General features: G+C 39.9%; 1 protein-coding gene across 2 annotated transcripts in view; it reads right to left on the reverse strand.

Annotated features, from left to right (window-relative positions):
- The window catches only part of LOC118782725 (glutamate receptor ionotropic, kainate 1), a 40,798-nt gene that overhangs the window by 866 nt on the left and 16,394 nt on the right, over nucleotides 1-23,538 (reverse strand). Inside the window, exons 2-15 of one of the 2 annotated variants that reach the window (XM_036536237.1) lie at nucleotides 22,140-22,307; nucleotides 21,116-21,373; nucleotides 16,494-16,675; nucleotides 14,997-15,050; nucleotides 14,436-14,609; nucleotides 14,048-14,191; nucleotides 10,962-11,069; nucleotides 10,614-10,658; nucleotides 7,860-7,973; nucleotides 7,433-7,636; nucleotides 6,805-7,028; nucleotides 5,337-5,455; nucleotides 1,594-1,811; nucleotides 470-695 (exon numbers count right to left, since the gene is read on the reverse strand). In XM_036536237.1, coding sequence (XP_036392130.1) covers nucleotides 470-695; nucleotides 1,594-1,811; nucleotides 5,337-5,455; nucleotides 6,805-7,028; nucleotides 7,433-7,636; nucleotides 7,860-7,973; nucleotides 10,614-10,658; nucleotides 10,962-11,069; nucleotides 14,048-14,191; nucleotides 14,436-14,609; nucleotides 14,997-15,050; nucleotides 16,494-16,675; nucleotides 21,116-21,373; nucleotides 22,140-22,307 — 2,238 coding nt within the window. Of the gene's footprint in view, nucleotides 1-469; nucleotides 696-1,593; nucleotides 1,812-5,336; nucleotides 5,456-6,804; nucleotides 7,029-7,432; nucleotides 7,637-7,859; nucleotides 7,974-10,613; nucleotides 10,659-10,955; nucleotides 11,070-14,047; nucleotides 14,192-14,435; nucleotides 14,610-14,996; nucleotides 15,051-16,493; nucleotides 16,676-21,115; nucleotides 21,374-22,139; nucleotides 22,308-23,538 lie in introns of both variants that reach the window. The other variant, XM_036536238.1, reaches the window with a different exon arrangement.

Genomic DNA, 23,538 nt, shown 5'->3' on the forward strand with positions numbered 1-23,538 from the left:
TCTGAACTTGTAATGACATAGTCAAAGGTTCCAATTTTAGTTGGGACAGTGTGAATATATACCAGTAAAAGGATGTACCCTGGAGATTGTTCAGTAAAAAATAACTTGGATCTCAGACTTAGGGTTTCAACAATGTCTACAGTGTGCTGGTTTGGAGAGATATGTGAAAGCCAAAAAATGACCCTGCAGATCCTTCAGATAAGCGGAGCAGCATTTGACCACAAAGGGACAAAGTCTTGAGCTTATTCAAGTATTGGGCACAACCCAAATGTTTCTAACAAAGAACGAAACAAAGAGGTTTTTACACAAAAGGAAATGAGTTTATTCCAGAGTTCTTTCAATTTTCTCATAGTTTTCTCAAAGGAAACAATGACCTTTTTGGCTTCTAGGTTTTCATCCGTGATGACACTGGCTAAAGCTGAGCAGCCGTGACGTTTGTTGTTCTGATGTGCTTTGATGTGCTCCTTACCTATAGGGGTCCCTACTCCATAGCCCTTAGAGTCAATCAGGCCTCCTATCTGTGTGAGGTTGCAGTTCCTCTGGCTGATGTACTCGATACTGGTAGACTCCATAAGAAGTGCGTAGTCTGTGGTGAGGACTCTCTGAATCCCTTCACGGTTGTTTTTTACCAGAGCGGTGTTTTTCCTGCTGCTCATGAAAGCCCACATTTTTTCATATGTGGATATTTTAGATTTCTGAAAATAAAAGAGCAAAACAATATTGTGACAGCAAGTGTACTGTATGCTTCAAATAAAACTGCATCTCTTTTCATGAATCCAGTCTACAAAGTATAATCTATTTTGCTCATGAGGGCAAATGTTAAAATTTCAAAGGGTAAAAAAATTAATAAAGACTGAATTCTTTTATGGTATTTTTAAGAAAAATATGTCTGAATTCTGAATGTGTCATCCCCATGTGCTTGACTGCGGTGAAAAGAAAAACCCTGTCTGCTTTCTTCAATCAGCAGCAATGTGACAGCTGTGTGCAAATCTCTCCGCTGATTCAATTTATTCTGTACATCCAGAGGCCTTGTTCACTGAGATATAGGGGAAGTAATCACGCTCAACAATCTTTGTGGATAAAGCCCCCACAGGTTTAGACTTTGATGGGCCGTGGGGGTGACACATTAAGTAAGCTGAGTTCTCAACACCACCTTCCACTTTGCGGAATGAAATGATCTTTTGTTCTCCGTCAAGGGAGCAGGGAAGACAGCCTTGCAGGGGAGACACGGCTGAAGTGCCACCGTGATAACCATAGAGGACTTCTGCGAGACAGTACATCACACAACCAGTAGCTTCACTTAGGGAAGGGCCAGTAAGTGACAGCATGTGGGGGAGGGGACGAATGTAAAGGCTTGGGGATATTTACAGTTAAAGCTCCTGAAATTTTTTTGGTATCCCTCTTTCTCTCACATTCCCTGTCTAAACGTTCAGTATATGTGGTTATCTATAACTATGTTTTCAGCGCTGTTAAGTGCTGTATGCATGGATGACATCGTCATACACGCAAATATTTAGAATAAGCAGAAAGGATCTCTATAAATGCACAGGAATCATGACAGAGGAGTCCAGGGAACTAAGTATGAATTCTTACTTTGAAAAATGTCATGGTGGATCCATCTCTCACTGCCCCATACTCAATTTTAGTCTGCTTTGCCAAATCATCCGCAGAGTCAATTGGCGAATCCATTCTTTCGACTGTTAAAAAGGCAGCCAAGTTGGCAGTGTAGGACGATATTATTATCAATGTAAAGAACCACCAGATCCCTCCAACGATTCTGGTGGAGAGTGCTTTAGGCATCAGCTCGGATCCTGTTAAAACAAGGGCAATAGCATGTCATTACACACAGACATGAGAGCCATTGTAGACAGTGCAACAGGAGATTACTGGATTCAGTTCATCTTCAGATCAAACATGTTTTTTCCCCCCAGCGGGTACAAGGAAGTCTCTTCATGATTTGTATGTTTACAACATGTATGGAGATGATTTGTATGAATGAATATCATTCTTAGATCATGCCCCCACATGAATCCCTCTAAATTTGTATTCACCTAAGGTTTTGCAAACTCCCGCAGCTAAATTGCTTCCTATCTATATATACAACTTTGCTCTCACTTAAATGAGATTTTTATCTCTGTTTCATGATAAGTCCGACCGGTGTGTTTATTACCTCCCTGAGCACTGGGAGCTGGAACTTTTACAGTTTAAGGCTGGGACTTGCATTCGTTTTAGCGTAATAGATCATTTGAAAATGAACTGTCAGAGGAACATGAGCCACAGCATTTATCTCCTCTAATGGGTATCTCGTTGCTCGGGGATAATGAATATTCCCCAACCGATGACAGAGTGGCCGCTATCAGAGATATGTGTCTAGGCCCGCTCTCAAACTTATTTCATCAAAACGCATATATGTTTGTATTTCTTCAACCCACTTCTGTAGAGGGAGAGACTTCAGCTGCAAAGGAATGAGTGATTTACTATTTTATATTGGCTAAGTTTTTTGGCAAGCTTTAAACTCAGATATGACAGTGTGCAGAGGCACTGTACTGCATAATACAGTACAACACAATAATAGGTTATTTTAAGAGGGAAGACTTGTACTTGAATATATTTGCCAACCAACAGAGAAGTAGCTGAAAAACCTCTCTGGAAATGTTCTCACATCCTTAGACAAGGTTAATTGAACTGTGGCTGTTGTACGATGTTGAATCTGAATCAAATCCATCAGCATCTCAGCAGGTAAACACAGCTAACTCTCCTTAGACTGAAGTCTTACTGGTAGAATGAACCACAATACCTTGAAATATTTTAATTTGCAAATAGCTCTATTTATTTCATCTTTTGTCAAAGTGGCTACTTCAGCAAAGGAAACCATAGACACGCACATTATCTGACCAAGCATTAAAGACACAATGCATATAGTGCAAATACATGGAATAGCTAGAGAGGAATTGAGACTTTTTTCAATGAGAACAGTTCAGTAATGGGGGGGTTGTATATCAACGTAGTGCAGCTAAACATACACCATTTGTTCTTTTGAGGTAAAGTGGGCTCTCCATTTACCACGCATAGCAGTCACAAATCAGGGAATGCCATCATAGTGGGTGTACACTACTGAACTGAGATTAGGATTTAACCCTACAGTACACATTCTAAAACGTGAGGATAAAAGGCCTAATATGGATCCACTGTTTAAATGTAGCTGCTGCATATCTTCAAATTTTCAGAAAATGTACTGCTACTGCTTACAAAACAAAACAATAATCACATTGCAGATATGAGCATCAAATCTAGAGTAGGGGATTCATAAGACACATTCTGGTACTTTGCATATCTATCCTTGGTATGTATGTGTTCAAGGGTAAAACTGCAATGAACCATGAAATGGAAACCCTCACAAATAACTCAGCAATCTGGCAGTGGATATTTCACACAAAGAAATATGCCATATATAGGCAATCTTGACAACTATACTTCAAATCACACTTATTAAGGATGCAAAGTGAAAAATAACAAATACTGAGAGAAACAGAAAGTGTTGTGACTGAATAAGCCTACATTCCATAAGGGACCTTTTTCAGAATAAAAAAAACTAATGCATAAAATGAGCAATATTTGGGAACAGAACTGTTGCATTTTGAAGTGTCTAAGTGTGAAACTGGCAATTGTTAACATGCTTCTTCTGTTTAATTCTCTTACCCTGGTGCTTTAGCTGTTTCTCAGTAGATCTTGGTGTGGTTTACTAAGGCCTGATATTGGAAAATCACTGATCAGATTTTATAGTATACAATGAAGGCAGACACCTTGAGTCTAACAAATTAAGCCTGACGCATGACACTGTGTCTCACACTTTTTGATAACAGACTTTTTGCTCGCAGACCAAATAGTCTCATGATTTGAATATAGCTATTTCTTTTGTTATTTTATCTCACTGCAAAAGTATTATCTCTGTGATATAAAGCTGATGTTGTCTTCAACTATGTAATGTATTGTGTACATGTACATACTTCGGAGTATGATGCAATAGGTCAATTATCAAGTAACCCACCCCTGCATTTTATGGCAAAATATTTGTTGTGTTTCTTCCATATCCAAATAAATAACTACATATTTATAACATACAGCCTGTTTGATCAGTTTGTCATTCCAGTTATCTAGAACTCTCTGATTGAAGCCTTGAAGCTACAGTAGAAGTTTGTATGCCTAAATCTAACAATGAAGAACATGAATGAATTGTGAGTAACCAGTAACAAGCAAGTATTTTAAGGGTCTTTATGAAAGTGAAATAGTTTTGTAACCATTGTTAGGAGACAGCTCTGAGGAACGGCACGGCCCTTGATCCGGAGACAAGCGACGTATATTAGAATACAGATGCCGGAGACAAGCGATGTGTATTGGAATACAAAGCAATGCCGCTACATCCGACTGGAGCCAAAAGGCGCCAATTCACAATTACCGCTACTTCCAGTCCGGGGAACATGGGGTTCCTTATGACCATATATGGACTTCCCTTCCAGGGGATTTCCTGGCCATCACATGTAAATGTACCTCCTGAACACTGTATAAACGTGAACCAAACATTGTACCTGACGAACGTCTACTCCATGCTGTTGTTCCCACAGCCGGCTGTGCAAATAAACCTTCCTGTCTTTCACTACGAACATCGGATCTGCTTCTTTGTCGGAACAAAACTTATTTCGAGCCTCTGAGAGTTTACTACCACCATCCATTTCTTAAAAGAACCAGCATGTTGTATTGTAACAGCATTGTAACACATATGGATCCTTCTGCTACAGTACAATCATAGATGTTATCACTGCTATGTGATATTACATTACCTTAATTACCTCCCTCTTCCCCTCTTTTCATGTATCAGTATTAGCCCACAGCTGCACTGCTTCCAGCACAGTACTTACAGCTAGCTACATATGCCAGGTTAAGTCATAAATAAATTATAATGACACTCAAAGGCACTCTAGGACAGGGTAGATCACACAGGGACACAGAGAAGCAGAAGAGATCAGGAATTGAAGACAGAGAGACAGAGAAGAGTCAAACAACAGAGACTGAGAGGAAACTCAACATGTACAGAGTTGCTAGTCAAGGGCAGAGAGGGCAGTCAGAAACAAGAAGGAATCATGTATGAACAGGAAAAGTGGCAGAATAAGTAGACTGACAAAAAAAGCACACACCCTGAGTATAGGTAACCTCAAATCTTAACATTTTTATCAGATCACAAGCGGTCTATGTGAAATGTGTGTTGACCCCGGCACTGTTTTTAATTTTATTCTTCTCATTTCCCTCTCTCATAATGTGGCCCACAGAATAGAACATACCTTGCTGCATGAGGGCTCCAACGCCAAACCAGAAGCTGTTTAGCAAAGTGAAATTGTTTTCCACCACATCTGAATCTGGGTTGCAAGGATGAGGGTTGTACCACTCATAGGGTGTGAACCTGCAACAAGGAAAAGACCATAAATCTCCTAAAACGCTGTTCAAAAGCAACATTTTTTCAGAAGAAAACCTGGAAATTAAAATTCAAGGTAAAGATGATGCTTTACCTTCAAGCTACTGCATTTTAAACTGCCCTTGGTGCATGCCATAACCTTGTACTGGAGGTTTTTATGTTAGTTTGAGGAAACAAATTACTTCACAGTAAATGCCTGAATTGCTGGTAATGTGCACTTTTGCAGTGGATGATAAAAATGGATGGGTAGCTGTAAGTTGACATTGCTCATTTCTGTGCAACAGACTGGATGGGAGGACTGCCTCGGTTTGGCTTGTCACCTGCTTGTGTTTGCATTGAGGCAGGATTTCAGTGTCCCCTGGAGAATAACTACTTTGATTCTGCAACACCCGTCCAAGCCCAGGCTATCCAAACGGCGTGAAAATATAAACAACATGCCACTGGTGACGATTAGAGCCATCCATAACAGGGAACCAACTGGACAGAGCTTACATTTTAATTACCAGAGTAAACCTCTTTCTCCCACAGTGTCCTCTCCCCTTCGGTTAAGACTGTTCGGCATGCCAGGTACCGACAGCTGTTCGGAATGTCTCCAGACTTTTAAACACTGCATTTCAATATTGATTGAGAGATGGCTCATGCTGGACTTTCAAAATATCTCAGCAAACACAGGAAGACAATGACAAATTGGCTGGGTAAGACACAAAAATGTCTGCACACCTGTTCAACCCAGATACAGAGAAAACAGTTCAGCAGATTTGCCCACTGCAAATGACACCCTGAAGAAATCAGAACAGCTCATCTACATATGAATCTACATATTGCTTTCAAGTCACAATGATCATCTCAAGGATTTTCTGTAAGACAATCCTTTAAAAAGAGCCATTCATGCAGACTGATTCCTTACCCCCTTGTAACCACTTAGACATCAAACAGCTTGAGCCAAGCACTTATTGTTCTCAGAAAAGATTGCCAAAAAGTGTAACACTATTGCTTTGTACCTATCCACCCTTGTGTCACCACAGGTTGGTGTAAAGAAACAACTCTATGAAAGACGCTTCCACACCTCTGCATTGAGATCTGTGCACTGTGAATAATTCAGCACAGCCCCTTTATCATGTCATTAGTAAAAGCACATGTGAAATACCTATTGTCACTGCTGACATCCCTGGCTGTAAAATAGTAGCATGCCATTATCCTGTTGGTCATGCTATAAGTAAGCGTAGATGTAGCGTGCTCTGGTGTAGGTTAGCCACGTTGCAGAACTGGGTCGAGCGGTGGGATACAAAAAAGCATAGCAACCAAATTCACAACGCCACATTTCACAGCAGCCTTACCTGGCGATGACAAACAGCACACAGCTGACACCCAGGCAGGCGAGCAGGACATACATCCAGATATCAGGCGACAGGGGGTTGAGGAAGGAGAACACCCCCGGGTTGGTACCGTTGGGCTTATGGTACAGAATGCTGATTCCCAGGGTCATGAATGGTTTGGAGAAATCAATCACCTTCTCCCTGACGTAGGTGATTGTAAGCGGCGCCACTGCCAAGTCAGCTACCTGTCACAGTAATGGAGAAGTGGCAGGTGTGCTGTCAAAAGAACTGAGTAGATGATCAAGGGTAATATAACAGCTTAATTGTGCTGATTCTCCTACCTAAACCTTTTTGTTAAGGCTGTTATCTGTCAGAGTACTTACTGTGCCTAGCTCCATTACTTTCCCCTGTCCAAATATGCACTTTTACCTCTGCTTTCATTTTATATTGCTTAATTTCACTGTTTGCAATTTGACTGGTTGTACAGTCACAGGAGAGTTTCCCTCAGTTTCACATGATTTGAAGGAAAGGTTCTATTAGCTGGGCAAGGATACATGAAACATCCCACTGAATATCAGCTGAGGTAAAACTAAAAGACGGCACTTTCAAAGTATTCATGTTAGATTTGAAGAAAAATGTCACAGCTCACGTGATCTATGAGTTCCCGGACCATGCCATTCCACTCTCCCTTGTCGTTTTGCGCCCCATACTTCCCATCCGACACCAGTTTCACTTCATATGCAAAGCCAAGAATGTTTGACAGCTCTTTCAGCAAGTCCAGACAGTACCCTTCAAACCGGTCATTGCCATACAAAGGCTTGTCTGATTTCTTATACATTACATATGGGTTTTCCTGAAAAACAAAAAAAAAATCCACAGTCACAGAACTCAGTATTTGAAATAATGTGTAGCTTTGAAAGTGGAGCTGATAAGGCAAATTCCCTGTTCCATCATATGTACTCAACATCAATTACAAGAAAACATTGTTTTCTTCCAATTATTAATTTCACAATAAAAACTTTCCTGAATGCTTCATGTTCAGGCCTATTCCTGTATATTTGCTCACATATTCTTACCAGAATTGTAGTGACAATGAGAGTTCTGTTTGCCATGGAATCAGTGACATTTGTGGTCTTCTCCTTGTTGCTGTCAGTCAAGTTAAGGCCACTGTTGGAGTTCCAGACTCCAATCTATAACACAGTCAAAAGAAACATGTCTTACAACATGAAATATAATGATGTATTTTTAAAATGCAGAGGGGACATCGTAATGACAATCAAACAGCATACGTAAGAAAAAAGAAAAGAATAACTCCCACATACATCCAAGTATTAGGCCACCTGTCGTGTAGTACACAAGAAACCTAAAAGTCAAGCTAACCTGCAACCTCTATGTCTAAGCCTGACTCTGAGCACAATATAAGTGCTACCAGCAGCAGGGCTCCAGGTACAGAAGCAGTAATAAATTCATAATGCTGCAAGGAGCAGGAGGAGGGGAACCGTACAGTGCAAAGAAGAACAGAGGACGTTAATCCTCACATTCAGCAAATGTCGAGCTTCAGGGAGACTCCAGCAGTGACAGCTGGCTAACTCCACTGATCTGAGAGCACAGAAGAAGGAGAACATGTAGCCCTATACACTGTGCACTCACATTACGAATGGAATATTAAATAGCAGAAGCTTGACCACAAGCTCTGCTGTTTTATCACAGAACAATCAGGGAAAAGGGGAAGATGCAACCACACAGCCAATGAGAGAATCTCCCTGAGGGGATATTGATCTCCCAGGTTGCCTAATGGATGAGCAGAACTAGGAGAACAGTGCCTAAATTACAGAGAGTAGATTAAACAAATGTAAGATTATAAGATTGGGGGGTTAACCCTTGCCGCCTACAAAAAGGCAGGCACCTTTCTGAACTATTTTTTTTTTTTCCACACAAAAAAAAACTTCTCGACTACCACCCAAGCCCTCAAGCTTGTATTTTGGTCATATCTCTATTTTAATAGGAGGAACAGTTACATCAACAAAGGCCTTGAAACTGAAAACATTTACAAAGGTCAGTTCACCCAATGCAATTTACAAGAATGTAAGCAAAACATGTTTGGCCCTTTAATACTGGATATAGTTTAAGACAGAAAATACGACTACAAAACAGTTAAAAACATAAAGGGTATAAAACTGAATTTATTAATCATATTAAACACTAACCGATGAGGGACAAAGGATGAATATTTTTCTTTTAATTTACAGCTTTGACTCAAGAGATCTGCCTTTGATTGAGACTGATTCCTCATTTGAAGATCATCTGTAGTTCCATAGTTCTCAGTATGGCTCTGAATGCCAATGACTGGTTAGGACATAACAGAGAGCACTTAAAACAGACATGTAGATCACCAATGTTAGATTCAAGGATCAAAGGGTTAGCTGGTAACCAGCGGAAACTCACTTCAAAGCAGAAAACACAACAAAAAGTGAACACTTATATTTGATATGGACAAAATGTTTCCAAAAGGCTTAATTTGACTTGTTTTTGTCTTGTTACTGTGGACATCAGAGGATAGACAATTTGCTGATAATATTAGATTTGTCCAATAATAATAATAAATAAAGTTCCTGGCATTATACACATATTTTTGACATCATGTATTTTAATACTCAATGCATTTACCTAACCGTATTTACCTAAAACTTTTGTTTACTTAATATGCAATGTAATTAATACATTCTCATCTCTTGCTCTAGAGACCATAACTATGAAGAGAAGCTGTATTTTATCTGCACTGTCCGTAATTAAATGGTAAAATGGCTGCATGAGGTTACTGAGGACATATCCCAACTGGATATAGTAAATGGTATACCATTTATTGTCAACTTCTAACAGGAACGGTTTTAAAATGTAGTTTGCTGGATATTTGGGGCTGCAGTATAATAACATCCCGCAGGAGTGTCTACAAAAATATTCGTAATAGTAAATCTGATCATAAATCATGAATCTGTTAGCATGGTACCCTGGTATATTACTACTGAATCCCCTGACAAGTATTTCTATGCATTAACTTTGTATGTTATGTAAGGACTATCAGTTGTGACACCGACGATTTGGTATAGTCTAAGCTCTTGGCCTAACCTCGTATGCACTTTTGTAAGTTGCTCTGGATAAGAGTGTTTGGTAAATGACTAAATTTAAATGAACTATTGTATTCTGTGGCAATAAGTGGAAGTGAGGTAAAAATGCAGCTGGTGATTATTTTGTCTCACAATGCTCCTAATAGTCAACTTTCAATAAAGGGGCTTCTGAATGAAAGATGTAATCAGTGTAGGGAAACATTCAAGCTTAATTCTAGTAATTACCCCTGTAAAATGACAGAGAGAGCGCTAAAATAGAGTACCGTTTGTCATGCTACTCTGTTCTGTCTAGTGGCATCTGTTACTATGCATGGAGGAAAGACTCTCTAATACCCTTTGATCGCACATTCATTCACAAGGCCATAAACACATTTTATGCGTTTGCCACACAGCAGGTTTTCTTGACAATTGGGAAGTAGCAATTTATTGAATTAGAAATGATATTTGTGCTGGTTTCTGAATATCCCTCACAAACTTAGCACAGCCCTTTATGAAAAATGAGACTCCTCTTAGAGCAATACAGTTGGTGAGTTATCAGTGTTGTAACAAAACATGAAGCTATTTTTTTAAAGCTTTAATATATTATTAAGTGTTCCATTTCCACTTGAGTAGAGTAGGCAAGGAAGACACAGAGCAGGGATTTGTTTTGGCTACGGGGGAAAACACAATATCACACAATACCACTGAGGGGTCTACAATACAAACCTTTTTCCACACTTTATTTAGGCGGCTAGAGCCCTCGATAGATATCTTTGTGAGAAAGGAAAGAAAATATGAATGGAGAGTGTAGTCATTCTGTCATCTGTCATTCTACAGATACAACCACACTTCGGTGTTCACTTTGGAAAGAGAACAGTAAGAAAAATGTTGTAAAAACTGCAAAAATTGTGGTTGGCAAAATGGCTTTTGTGATTCAGACATTGTTTTATCTATTATACTGTACGTGCTCTTGTGCATATCTTCATAAAATGTTTCTGTAGACAGAAATATGCCATAAAACATGTTCTGTGAGCACACAGCTGAGGAAGAGGACGGGGCAAATAAGGCACTTACCTTTTCCATGCCATCCTCCTTGAGGCTGATGACATCTAAGTCAAATTCTTTCCGCAAGCCATCCGTCTTGTTTATGACTATGAGTCCTGTCAGACCATTCCATTGGGCCTGGAGGGGGAGATGCTGGGAGTCACTAATTCATTCATTCATTCATTCATTCATTTTTTATCTCATATTGCAGAACTCAACAAACAGACTCCAGGAGACATAGTCTGTTTAAACCCACAAATGCACCAAGAAATGGAGTTTGTAAAACCAGGAGTTTTATGACTTTTGCATGTGTGTGATTAGAAAGACATAAGTGCTGTGACAGTTGATTTGATCATCAGTATAATCTCTGATATTCATTTACTGTAAGTGCTTAACGCCAGACACATTTTATTCAATCATTATGATAAATTCAATATCAAGATGCTTGAGGGAGACCGTTCTCCACTGTAAGCTCTGTAAGCTCTATGGTCTAGAAATGCGGTCTGAGAGAGTGAGATGCAATTTAAATCAACAGCCAGCTTACATTGCTGGTTCAGATCTTCGAGGGGGTGGGGATGCGCTCAGAGAAAGTCCACAGTTCTCAGATTGTTAATGCTGTAGATAATGAAGTCTGCTCTGTTAAATAAGACAGTCAGCTTAAATGTTCATTACTCAGGGCTGAGAGGATGAGCTGCAGCTCTTTAGTGTTCGCTGAGAAATCGTCTTTGCAAAAGGACGGCTCAGAGTAATCAATCATCTTACACATCTATGAGGAGAAGTGTTTGCTCGATGCGCCAAATAGACCATGATCAACCCGTTGCCAGCATGACTAACAAATCTCCATTTATTGGTTTGTTCTACCTAATTATCTCTTTTACTTTTGAAGTGTATAAAGTGACGTTTAAGAGTGATGTGCACAATATCTGAATTACACACGATAAGAGTATAAGATGAATGTGCACTTGGCAACATTGAAATGTAGACTCTATTAATTTACTCATTTTTTCCAGTAGCTAAAACCTTATTTTAAAATGTATGGAAATTATGTAACCCTTCTTCGTGTTTAACTCCTTACCAGAGCTACTGTAATGAAAATTCAGTCCACTTAATTATAACCTCCAGAATTCAACGACTGTATCCACTGCAGAGTAATTATCCTGTTAGCGGGTTCCCCTTTGCGCATGGTGACAGGCCTGGCTTCCTTTATTGAAGCTCCATTGTCGAGACTGCTAGGGGAGCACCTGAGTCATTGAACCATTCCACTAGTGTTCACTTCCACTAATTTTCACCCACAAGCAGTGAATGCTGCTCTGATGTGTCCATCAAAGATTAAAGGTGCTCCATATCATTATGAAGCCAAGGTTCTGTCTCCCTTCCAGGGTTTAAAATATGATTAAAGCACAGAGCAACAATAACCTCTGCACTGCCAGAGGTGATTCAGAACATAATGGGCTCCGCCCAACCAAGCAGCAAAAGTTTAAGTGAGTGCCTGGAGCCATCTGTCCTGTCACTGGATAGCTACCAATAATAAAGATGCAAAAAGATCAGAAAGATCATTCATGACAACAGCGTTGCATTGTAGTGCTGTCTTTGGCTCTGTGGAGGATAATGTCAATCTGTCAAACTGAGATGAAGAAAAATGCAGTTGGCCGCTCAATTACATTGTTCAAAATTTTACCACGTACAAGCGGCATTTATTTTTCTAGTTACAGAATATAATGCTGAAATTCAAATATATATGATTTTCTATATTAAGCATTTTTCAAAGGATACTGGCTAACAGGAGAAGAAAAAGCATTTCGAAATTTCTGGAACTAAGAGTTGGCACATTCCTACCTAGGACCCTATCAAGAACATTAGTGGCATTTCACTGAAAATATGCCAAAAGCATGAAGTGTGTACACTTAATACAGTTAATACAGTTAATATGATTTTAAGACACCCTTACCCAAGGCAACTTACACAGCCTGCTCACTTCCTATTCACACATTGGGATATGCACTGAAGCATTTGGGGTTAAGTACATAAGGATGCAAAAGCTGTGTTGCACCTAGTAATCAAACCTACAGGCCCACTTTACCACTACACTACAGTGCTACCCGATGCAAGACTTCTTTAGCTGCTCTTTGAGCCTGAATGACAAGCAACTTTTACATAGCCAATATTGATAATTATCACCTTACTAAGAGCTGTGACTTAAAGCCTTTAAAAGCTTTAACGCTGTGTACTTCAACTTCATTGCTCCAACTTGTTCTCATTCTTTTTCATTATATAGATTATCCTTTCCACTTCTATTTAAATGAAAGGAGGCATAAAAGCTGAGCAGGTTCTAATTACTACATCCTGTGTAGGCCAGGGCGCTCATCAGCGTCGATAATTAAGCCCAAGTAATCGCATACAGGCCACTCCAGCCTTGCTTCTCGGTTGATTCCCTGTGTGTTTCCCTCAGACTCCAATGGCCTTGCATATCGCATTACAAGCTCTGTCTCTAAGAAGCAGCATTATTTGGATCGGAGAGCAAGATAAAACAGAACTCTCGATCCTCTAGGACTTGGACGGGACTGAACGCTGCTCGTTCCATGTTGGCAGAGAACAATGTAGGGACAGACCGGTATTGATAGGCATCTGGGGGATGGAGGACAGGAAACACATTTATGAATGTTTGGAACATTGCTAGGCTTGAAATATTACAGTGTAATGCTCTTCCACGGGGTCATTTAAAACCCATTCTTCATTTGATGAATAACCTCATCAGACAACAGCTTTCAACCTGGACACGGGAAGGGCTTGAGTTATGATGCAATTCCTCACTGGAGTGAATTAGTCTGAGTGGATTTGGGACTTTAGTGTTACTGTCCTGAAAGTACCTCAGTATCCCCCCATATATTTGCCAAAACTGTATTTAGTGTGAAAGAGGGAATTGATTATTTTCTGATGTGTATATATTTATGCCATATTTCCATTTTAGTATGATCCCCGTACTAGATGACCCTCATGTTGTAGAGTGACTAAAGTATGAATCTATGTGCTCAGAGGCAGCAAGTAGGGTGTGTGCGAGTGTGATAAACTGACAAATTAAGGCAAGGGTGGGGCAGCGTGTCACCATCGAAACGTACCTCTTTGAACATGTTCATGAAGCGTGCGCCAAAGCGCCAGGGCTTGTGCCGGTGGCACTGCAAGGAGCTGACCGTCATCTGGTTGGCACGCTGTGACGCCACGGCCACCATGTACACGGCATCGTACATCAGCGCCGCCTCCGTCTGCGGGGCAAACAACGACACACGTACACACGGTGAACCCTTTGCCCTTTCACACAGCCCAACAGCCCACTACCATTGGACCAGCCCTTGACACAAATACAACGTCATCCTGACACCCTACTGTACACCATTTGGGGCCTTAGCTCTAGTTCCTGCTGTCACATGATAACTGAAAGTTGACATCTTGACCAAAATATGGTCGTTCTTGGCTGTCCACTGAAAGAACGAGCGTATGGATGCTGACTGTCATCATGTCGTCCAGGAGACCGCTTTCAGGTTTGGGCGGGGCCTGCAGGCGCTCCATGGACCACTTCTCTACCACAGAGGCAACTTGTGGGTTGTCAATGTTGAGGAGGCGGAACCCGGTCATGTTCACACCACTGTATCTGTAAGGCTCCAGGTCCAGGGCAAACAGGTCCTGCAGCAACAGCACAGAACAATGTCTCTGGGCTAACGTCACTCTTTAAGTACTGAACACAGTGAGCAAGAAAATGGCTGCGTTCCTCTTTATAGATCAGGTCATAAGAAATAATCACAGTGGCACGAATGCTTTTTAGAGGTGCAAAGCTAGACTAAGAGTAATAGCTGTGGAATTCCAGCTGAGGCAAAACACAACCATTGAAGCATGATACCACAGTTCAGGTTCTATTGATCAAATGCTGACAGTCAAACACATTTTTTGATATCAATATTAACATGACGTTGACAAAGACTTCTCCACACCATAAAAGATATCCATAAAGTGCAAGGCTCAGATGATTAATGCATAAAGTAAAGTAGTGTTCCAGAGTGGAACTTCACTTACTAGAGTAGTGAAGAAGAAATGGTAGTATTCAGTCATCATCCCCATGGACAGAATCTGCAGGGAAGACAGCGGTTAGTGTTTCATGGCCTTACTGACTGCGTGTGAATGGGACAACATTCTCAGGACCTGCTCCAGTTGTATCCAGTGCACTGCTCCGCTAATCCTCTGTCCACAGAGGCTATAACAATTGGGTGGTTGGTGAGATATCAGCGTTCTGCTTTCGGAAGATTGGATCATTTCCGTTTTCCATGCTCCATGGGCCCTTACGACTCACCGAATGAAAAGTTTATATTCAAAGATTTTTCAAATACACTTGGCATTTCCTATTAATCCCCCCTTCACAGTCCTTGGTTTTTATATTTGTATGTACATCTTGCTGAAGATGGGCTCTCTTTGGGTGTGGAATGAAACATTATATTCAGCAGGGAAAAAGGACATATCATGCAATATAGGCTGAGATGAAAGGGAAATGTAAATGTGTAATCATCCTCTGTCCACATGAATTCATTCAGATGTATGACATATAATAACCTTTTATTCACATGAATGCACTAAAATATATGGCATTAATATTCACTTTTCTTACCATTTTTTTCTTCCAATACACCCTTTGGCATTCATTTCATTCTCAGCTTTGCACTTTTGTCACTTGTGAAAATGCAGCTTTTAAATATTTCCTATAATAAATGTTTATGGATTTGGACCAGGTCTTTTGGACATACATTGTTCCTTGAGGTTGTCACCCACACACTGGAGCTCATGCAGTTCCAACCCAGTAAATGACAGGGCTAAAGGACGCATCCATATTCATTTATACAATCTGATCAAGTGTATATTTGAAAAGTACTCCCTAAAATGTCACTTGCATCACCCCTATTTTTTTTCAGCTAACATTCTTAAAAAAGTAAACATATAAACGTCAATGGAGGTCATACTGTGTGTGAACTTTCCTGTCAGGGTTTGAAACTGTACTTGATCCTATGTAATTCTGAAATATGAAAGCTGTGATGGACACTTCAAACCTGTGGACTTCCAGCTGCAGAAATACACCTTGGTAGTAGGCCCAGTACAGACTGATCCAAATTCATTCTTTTGCATTGTATCCACAACACACATAAGAACTGATGCAAGAACCCCAAGGATTTAATTTAATCTATTTTTTTCCTCATAATATAGATCAGGTTGGATTCAATGGGAAAAGCGTGCAATTGATTTCTTTTCTAATTCAAACTTCAAATCCTTCTCCACAATGATTGAAAATCTGCGTAGACATATGTTACACGGCAGCTTCATAAAACAGCTCTGCAGTATGACTGTTGCACCCTGGCCCGCATCCTTTTTAGTGCAGATGTCTATCAGTGTCTGCAGTGAAAATGTACTGTATCCATCACCCTTGTTTTTGAGAAGATGAGAGTTGAAGATGAGTTCAGCCAGCATGAATATTTCCCACACAAGCCTGTCCCTATTGGAAAACAAAAGTGTATCGTGTTTGTTCACCTGTTTGAGAATGTCTGCAGCAGTCTGGTAAGAGCAGTCGAAAATCACATAGAACTCCTTCCCCTTCTTCATCTCCTTCAGCAGTGGTCGGGCGTCCTTGTTCCCTGTCGGCAACTGGCGGATTTTGATTTTAATGTTGTATCTGGACGGCGCTTTGATCAACTCTTGCAGACGAATTAAGCCTGGGGAAAAAAATGCATACAAAATTATAAATTGTAAATTGTAAATTAGGAATAATCGTCTTAATAATCTTCATGCATATAAAACAAGAGGCAAAAGGATGTAATTTCTTATGTTTTTGGTTACATGTGTGTGTGTGTGTGTGTGTGTGTGTGTGAGTGTGTGTGTGTATGCATGTTTGTGTGTGTGTGTGCATGTGTTTGTGAGTGTGTGTGTATGCATGTTTGTGTGTGTCTGTGTGTGTGTGTGGGTGTGCGCGTGCGCGTGTGCGTGTGCGTGTGTGTGTGTGTGAATGTGTATGAGTGAGTATGTGTGTGCATTGACCACCTTGTTTCTTTTCTTAAGAGTTTAGATTTCCATTCCTGGAAATTACATCCACGGATGCAATAAGCTGTGCCTCCCCGATTAAGGACTTAGCCTCGATGAGTTATTTAAAGCCTGTCCCCATGCCTTTACATGAAGCACAAATTCACTTCGACCAGTGAAAGAATAACAGATTAGAATTGAGTTGACACTGCAGCTTCTCTGTCAGGCTGCAGCTTTCCAAGCAGTCAATTTTGAAGCCAGAATCATAGAATTACTTGTCTCTGTCTAAATGCAGCTTTGCTGTGTTGAGTTTTTCCACAGGTTAGTGAAAAGCCAGCTGTAGGCTTAAAATACAAGATTCTTGCAAAGGGTATTCAAACCCATGCCATCTTGCCATCTAAGATCATGTCTCTTTACCATTAAAGTGCTTTCAACCAATCATCACCACTGAAATGTCATTATCAAGTTATTCAAAGACATCAAAGATAGTTTAAAGGACTAGGTAGACCTACTACACCACAAAACCAAATCAGATAATACTGATTGAGAGTCATATCTGCACCCTGAAGCCAAGAGAAGATATGATTCCTCTAATTGCGATTAATATTACACAATTGTAGCCCACAGTATAACCCAGAAACTTAAATGTAGACAGACTTGAAGACAATACAATTGGCTAAACAACGACAAATTGCAACACTCCATCTAAATGTTCACCATAATTGATTCCGGCATTTTTCCAAAAATGACCACTGAGAGCAATTGTTAAATAGTTCATTTCTTATGAATTACAATACATTATATGTACAATGAGTTTTTCCACATCTTCTCTGGAGACTCAATTATAGCACAATTGAGACACAGCCCTTAATGCAGCCCGCAAAGCAGTAGTTGTATATGCATGCTTAAACAATAGCAACACCACATCGCTGGCTGGTGACAATTTATACATTGTCCCACCTGCTTTCATTGCAGGAGTACCAGATAAACAACAGTGGTGTTAATCACAGTGTTTCCTTGCCTACATCCAAACCTTTTTGTTGTGTCGTTCTGTTGTGCATAACCACAACAACTCATTTCTGGTATGCATTCTGGTAAATAACATACAGCCTACTCTGCAACATGGGTTCCACATATCACTGGTGGCTGAAGTGACATTAACACTCTCAAAGTCAGAGACAATACATTACACAAGATGCATTACATCACCAACATCATGATCTTCCCTGACTTACTGTGCATTCACCAAACTGATAGAGTCACCAAGTTTAGGTACTGTACTATAGTACCTCTCAAAGGTAAAATACATATGAGTCAGACAAACAGAAATGCTGTCTTTATATGAATATGATATTTGATTTGCAGTTGAATAAAATCGATTACTGTCTTCTTTTCGACTAATGTCTTCTTTTAGTAAATACCACATTCCAGAATACAAAATGCAAAACAATCTCGATGTAATAGTCAATTAACAAGCAGATATACATGTCAGTTTCATCATGTGACAAGTAGCTAGCAACATCAGCTGGATAAGGTACAAACAGGACTGACCCCCCCCCCCCCCCCCCCCCCACATACACACACACACACACACACACACACACACACACACACACACACACCTCCCACCAAAGAATCACACTAGTATCAGTACTAAATAGTAGAGAAAAACAATCACACCAAGGGAAGCAACTAATTTAGTGGCAATTGGTGGGGGACCAGATGTTTGTGATCCAGCTGCCTTGCTCCATGCCTATATGGTGCATGCCTAATAAAGGCAATCACAGCATTGGTCTGCATTTTCTCAATGACTCAGGGCTGAATAAAATCAATGGATAAAATCAATGGATACAACTGTGCACCTATTACAGGCCATTGACCATAATTAACCATAACTTGAAATGAATCTCTTGGTAGCAAAAGAACCCCTCAGCAGCTTAGACTGAAACAGACCCCTCAGCCATAGACAAAACAGCAAAGCTTATAACTGGTGCTGGTAGCTGTTGGTGACAGTACATTCATTAATCTCATGTAAAAAGTATAAAAGTCACTTGTAATTTGTAAACCTATTATCTGCCATTGCCATCCAGCCAGCCAAAATGGCTTTAGTTTATTTAATGTTTTAAAAATAGGCATTGTTTTCCTGCAAGTAAAACAGTCTTCAAGGTCATGCACGACAATCTACAAAGCACCAGGGCAATACCAAGAGTATTAGATTCAGATGAAGTTACAATGCTATGAAGTTTTATCAGTGATCATTCTGAAATTTTTTCCTGTAAATATTTGGATTTTTTTCATTATTATTTCAGTTGATTTCAAACACTGGAATTTTTGCAGTAGGAATGTAATTAGTGCATTATTTAGTGAAAATAATGGATATTTATGATACACGAAGTTAACTCTTATGTAAATTACTCACTTCAGAATTAAATGGGGGTTCTTGCTCATGTTCATGTTCATGAAAACATTTCAATGGGGCTGAGATCCATAAAAACCTCTCATATTTTGTATGTGACCTATTTGGTGTTGGTAAGGCAAGGCTGAAATTAAATAAATGATGCATCTCTTTTAAAATCTAATTGGTTGCACTTGATTTTGCTTACTTACAAGGTACCATTACAGTACAAAATACATATAAAATGCCATGCTCTCTACTAGGTGACCTATATCAATTACCTGTCACAGCAGAACGTTAACTTAACTATACCCTGCAGTTGTTCAGACACCCTGAGCTGATTATCAACAGATAAGGCTGTGTCATGTAAAATATATTTCACTGACAGAGACAGTGTAATAAAAACAGGGTTTGTCATAAATCCACTCCCTCTCCACTCATGTGAAATTGCAGAACTAGGATATGCCAAGGAGAGCTCAGAATGGTGTTTCATAGGTTTTCATGGGTATGCAATAGGCATGCAATAAAACTCTATCCAGTGTGACATTTTCATGGTCTGGAAATGAAAATGCATTAGCCCAGAAGTAATCTGCAAGTGATGCAATGCGTAGAATATCAACCAGCATCTCATATTCCGGCCCACTGAAAATTATCACACAACAGTGCAACGGAAGTGTTCTACAATGTAAATCGGTGGTGCATTCATTTCAGTAAAGTGGCAAAAATGGTATGCCTGACATGACCCTATTTAAGAAGCAGCAGAATAAGTCTCAAACACAGATGTAGGCACTAATACTGCTGTCAGATACATGGCCCCACTGAACATGGAGCATGTGGGCTGGGGAAAAGTCTTCAATGTCAAAGGCAGCAGTGATTGGCCAATCAGGAGGCCTGCCACGACAGCTTCAAGAGTTCTCTCCAGTATCATTGTTATTCACACTTGAAGTAGGGACAAGCAGAATTAGCTTACAAGCATACTTATGTGTGTTCTCTTAGAAACTGTCTGAAATAATTCTTTAAATCAACTGTACACAATTATGCTACTGTGCTACAAAACTGAAATGTAGCACAACTAAAAAATAAAAACAAACAAAAAAACAGAGCACAGTACAGTGAGAGAAAGTATTTGCAAGTATTTTCACTAGCTTGATAGCTAGTGGCACAAACGACGAACCAACTCGCTGGCTAGTGGAGCACCTGTTTTTGCATTAAAATGCCTCAATGTTTAAGTACCATTTAAATACTATTCCACTCTGAGTTTCCACCAGACTACACCTGCAGACAAATAGCCACAGTCCTATCACATCCACTTAGTGCAAGCACAAAGAAAAGCAAGGAGAAACAGTAACTCTGGTACAAGCTTGATTTCTTAATGTCTACACCCTCTGACGATATCAGCATTAAGTTAGCCACCTGTGTTTCATCACTGTGCCTAAATTTTGCACCTTCTGCAGAGAGTGCAATGGATGCAGATCAGTTTCCAGCTGAATTTACAGTCTTGGAAAGAAAAAAACGATGTCCTGCAGGAATTCGAGGACTTGAGAGGATGAATACATAGAGGCTTCAGTATTTCATTGTTGAAGATTACTGCTGAAGTTGGATTTTATGACAATACAGATAAAGTGATTTATGTACAACTTGCAAAACAGGGTGAAATCTACACTGTCATTCATCAAACAAACCAAGTGAGAAAATGGAAAAAAAAACCCTCCTCCTCCACTCTCTACATGAGTTCACCCACCAGTGCTGTCCTCATACACCACAGTGACTGCTTTCCACTTGTAGAATTGCACAATGTCCAGGATAGCTCTGCTGATGGAGGCATATTCAGGGTAGAGGTTTATGTAAAAGCTGTCTTTATTATCCACTGAAGGGTGCTTCCAGCGGGTCTGGATGTGGGGGACCTCCAGAGCATTACAAATGGACTGGACCGCACTGACAGATGAGCTGTGGGAGGGGCCAAAGACTGCTGCCACACCCAGAGCCAGCTGGTCACAGGCTGGAGAAGGAAGAAAAAAAGGGAGAAGAATGGAGAGAAATAAAGAAAAATATGAATGGGGGGAAGGAGAGAGAAGGAAAGGAAGGAAATTGGGATAGATAGAGGGAGAGGGGGGGGGGAGAGAGGAATTGAAACAGAGGGGAATGGAGAAGAGAGGGAGAGGGAGAGGGAGAGGATGCAACAGAGAGAGTGATAGAGGGAGAGAAAAGAAGAGAGGAAAGTAGAAGAGAGAGAAAGTGGCAGATGAACTCAGTTGAGAAAAAAGGAGTGGAACAAGTAGGGGGAATGGAGAGATGGTGGGAGAGAAAGGTGGGAGAGGAGGAATGCAAATAGTGAAAGAAGTAATGGAATGAGGGAGAGAGAAAGAAGGAAGGGAAAGAGTTACAGAAGAGGAGGAGAAGGTGTTCTGACATGTTTGCCACAGGCAACTGAGAGAGATACAGTTTTGTCTCATAACTAACTGGCCTCCCCTTTTCATTTTAGGTTCCCTTACCCAAGAAAAATTCCTCAGTAATTTACTCTGTGACTTTGCTGATTGACAAGAGATTTTCGATTACATTTCAGTTATGTTCAATTATATCCTGTAACTGAACTGATGCTACAATGGGGAGCTGTTGAATAATTTTCATGTTACTTGGTGTCTCAATTATTCATCACTCAGTTTTTACTGAATCATCAGCCATCAGAAAGTTACTGATTTTCCAGTAGTATCTATTCTGGAGCACATAAAGTGTCAATATTTCACAGCTACATGAAGAAAACTTACCTCTTCTGGAGGCCTCAAAACTGTCAAATAGGTTTATCCTCTGAATGTCATAGGTCAATGTGGTGTTTGGCATCAAGGTTCGATTTCTGTTTATATTGGTTACAGCAAATTTGAAGGCTAGTTCTTCTAGACTTATAGGCTCATTCTCGAGGGTCTCAAATATTCCCCCTGCAGAGAAAGAGAGGAAAACAATGGAGGGCAAGGTCATTATGTAAATCAACACATATAAATAAGATAATTATATTTATAAGTGATCATTTTATTTATGGTACTTCATGTTTAGGTTTTACTAAAGCTCTTAATAGGATTTTGACCTCAAAAAAAAAATTCTCAAACTCCCTCTAACCAAGACAATGCTGAAAGCTGAAATTTAGTTTTTTAACCACTGTACCCTAGCAAGATTAACACAGTGCATATCAACTGATTCACAACAGAGCAAGTACTTTAATGGGCTAAACTGTTTACCATGCATACACTATGCAAACTCCTCATGGAAATTAGCAAAACTATCTGTGTAGTCAGTTACTGTTTTGCACAATGCAATACAATGTACAATGAGGTTAAATGCAACTAATGAATGATAAATTTAATGTAAATAACATTAGTGTCTGTATGTATCAATACATAAACATAAATGCTGCAACCAATCATTTTATTTCATATTATGTTATTTAAATATTATACTATTTTATTTATAGATTATTTAAATGATTCCTCATTTAAAAAAATAAATAAATAAATAACCCCCACACACACACAAACACAAAATATATATATAAAAAACGTGGTCCTAAAACAGCTCAAATAGTATTCTCCTATGGCAAAAATGTGATTGCCTCCAGGTGGAGCTTTTTTATGGATGAGTTAACACAATGGCAATCAATACATTGTGCACACTGTGATCTATGGTCTTCCAACACAGGGGACCTCAGACACCATTGGAAATCAAAGGCTTGGCACTGCCATCATAAAGTTTAAAATGATACACAGGAAAGTATGACCTTGAGAATAACCCAGACATACATGACTGCGCACAAGCTGACCGTGAAGAGGTCTGCTGGATGAGGACTTCATGGTAACACTACTGAAACTACTGAAACAGAGTATGGCTTAATGATCCCCCTGTTTGGTAATAATGGGATGATAAGTGAGCGGTTTCTCTGCGCTATGTCAGTCAGTCAATGGAATGAACAAACAGAATAGAAAGCATTGTGTGTCTGGGGCTATGCTCACTCCGAAAGGGATCCTCTGTTATCATCAATCACCCTCAAAACTCTCCCCGCAGAATAAACTAATCATCCCCATAAATCCAATTTAATGCACAATCATACTCCTTCATATTGCAGTCAATTCCGATTTCCTTTAATGTCCTTCTCTCTCTCTCTGTTGAACTGTAATC

This window comes from Megalops cyprinoides, chromosome 9 (genome assembly GCF_013368585.1).
Source record: "Megalops cyprinoides isolate fMegCyp1 chromosome 9, fMegCyp1.pri, whole genome shotgun sequence".
Taxonomy (NCBI): Eukaryota; Metazoa; Chordata; class Actinopteri; order Elopiformes; family Megalopidae; genus Megalops; species Megalops cyprinoides.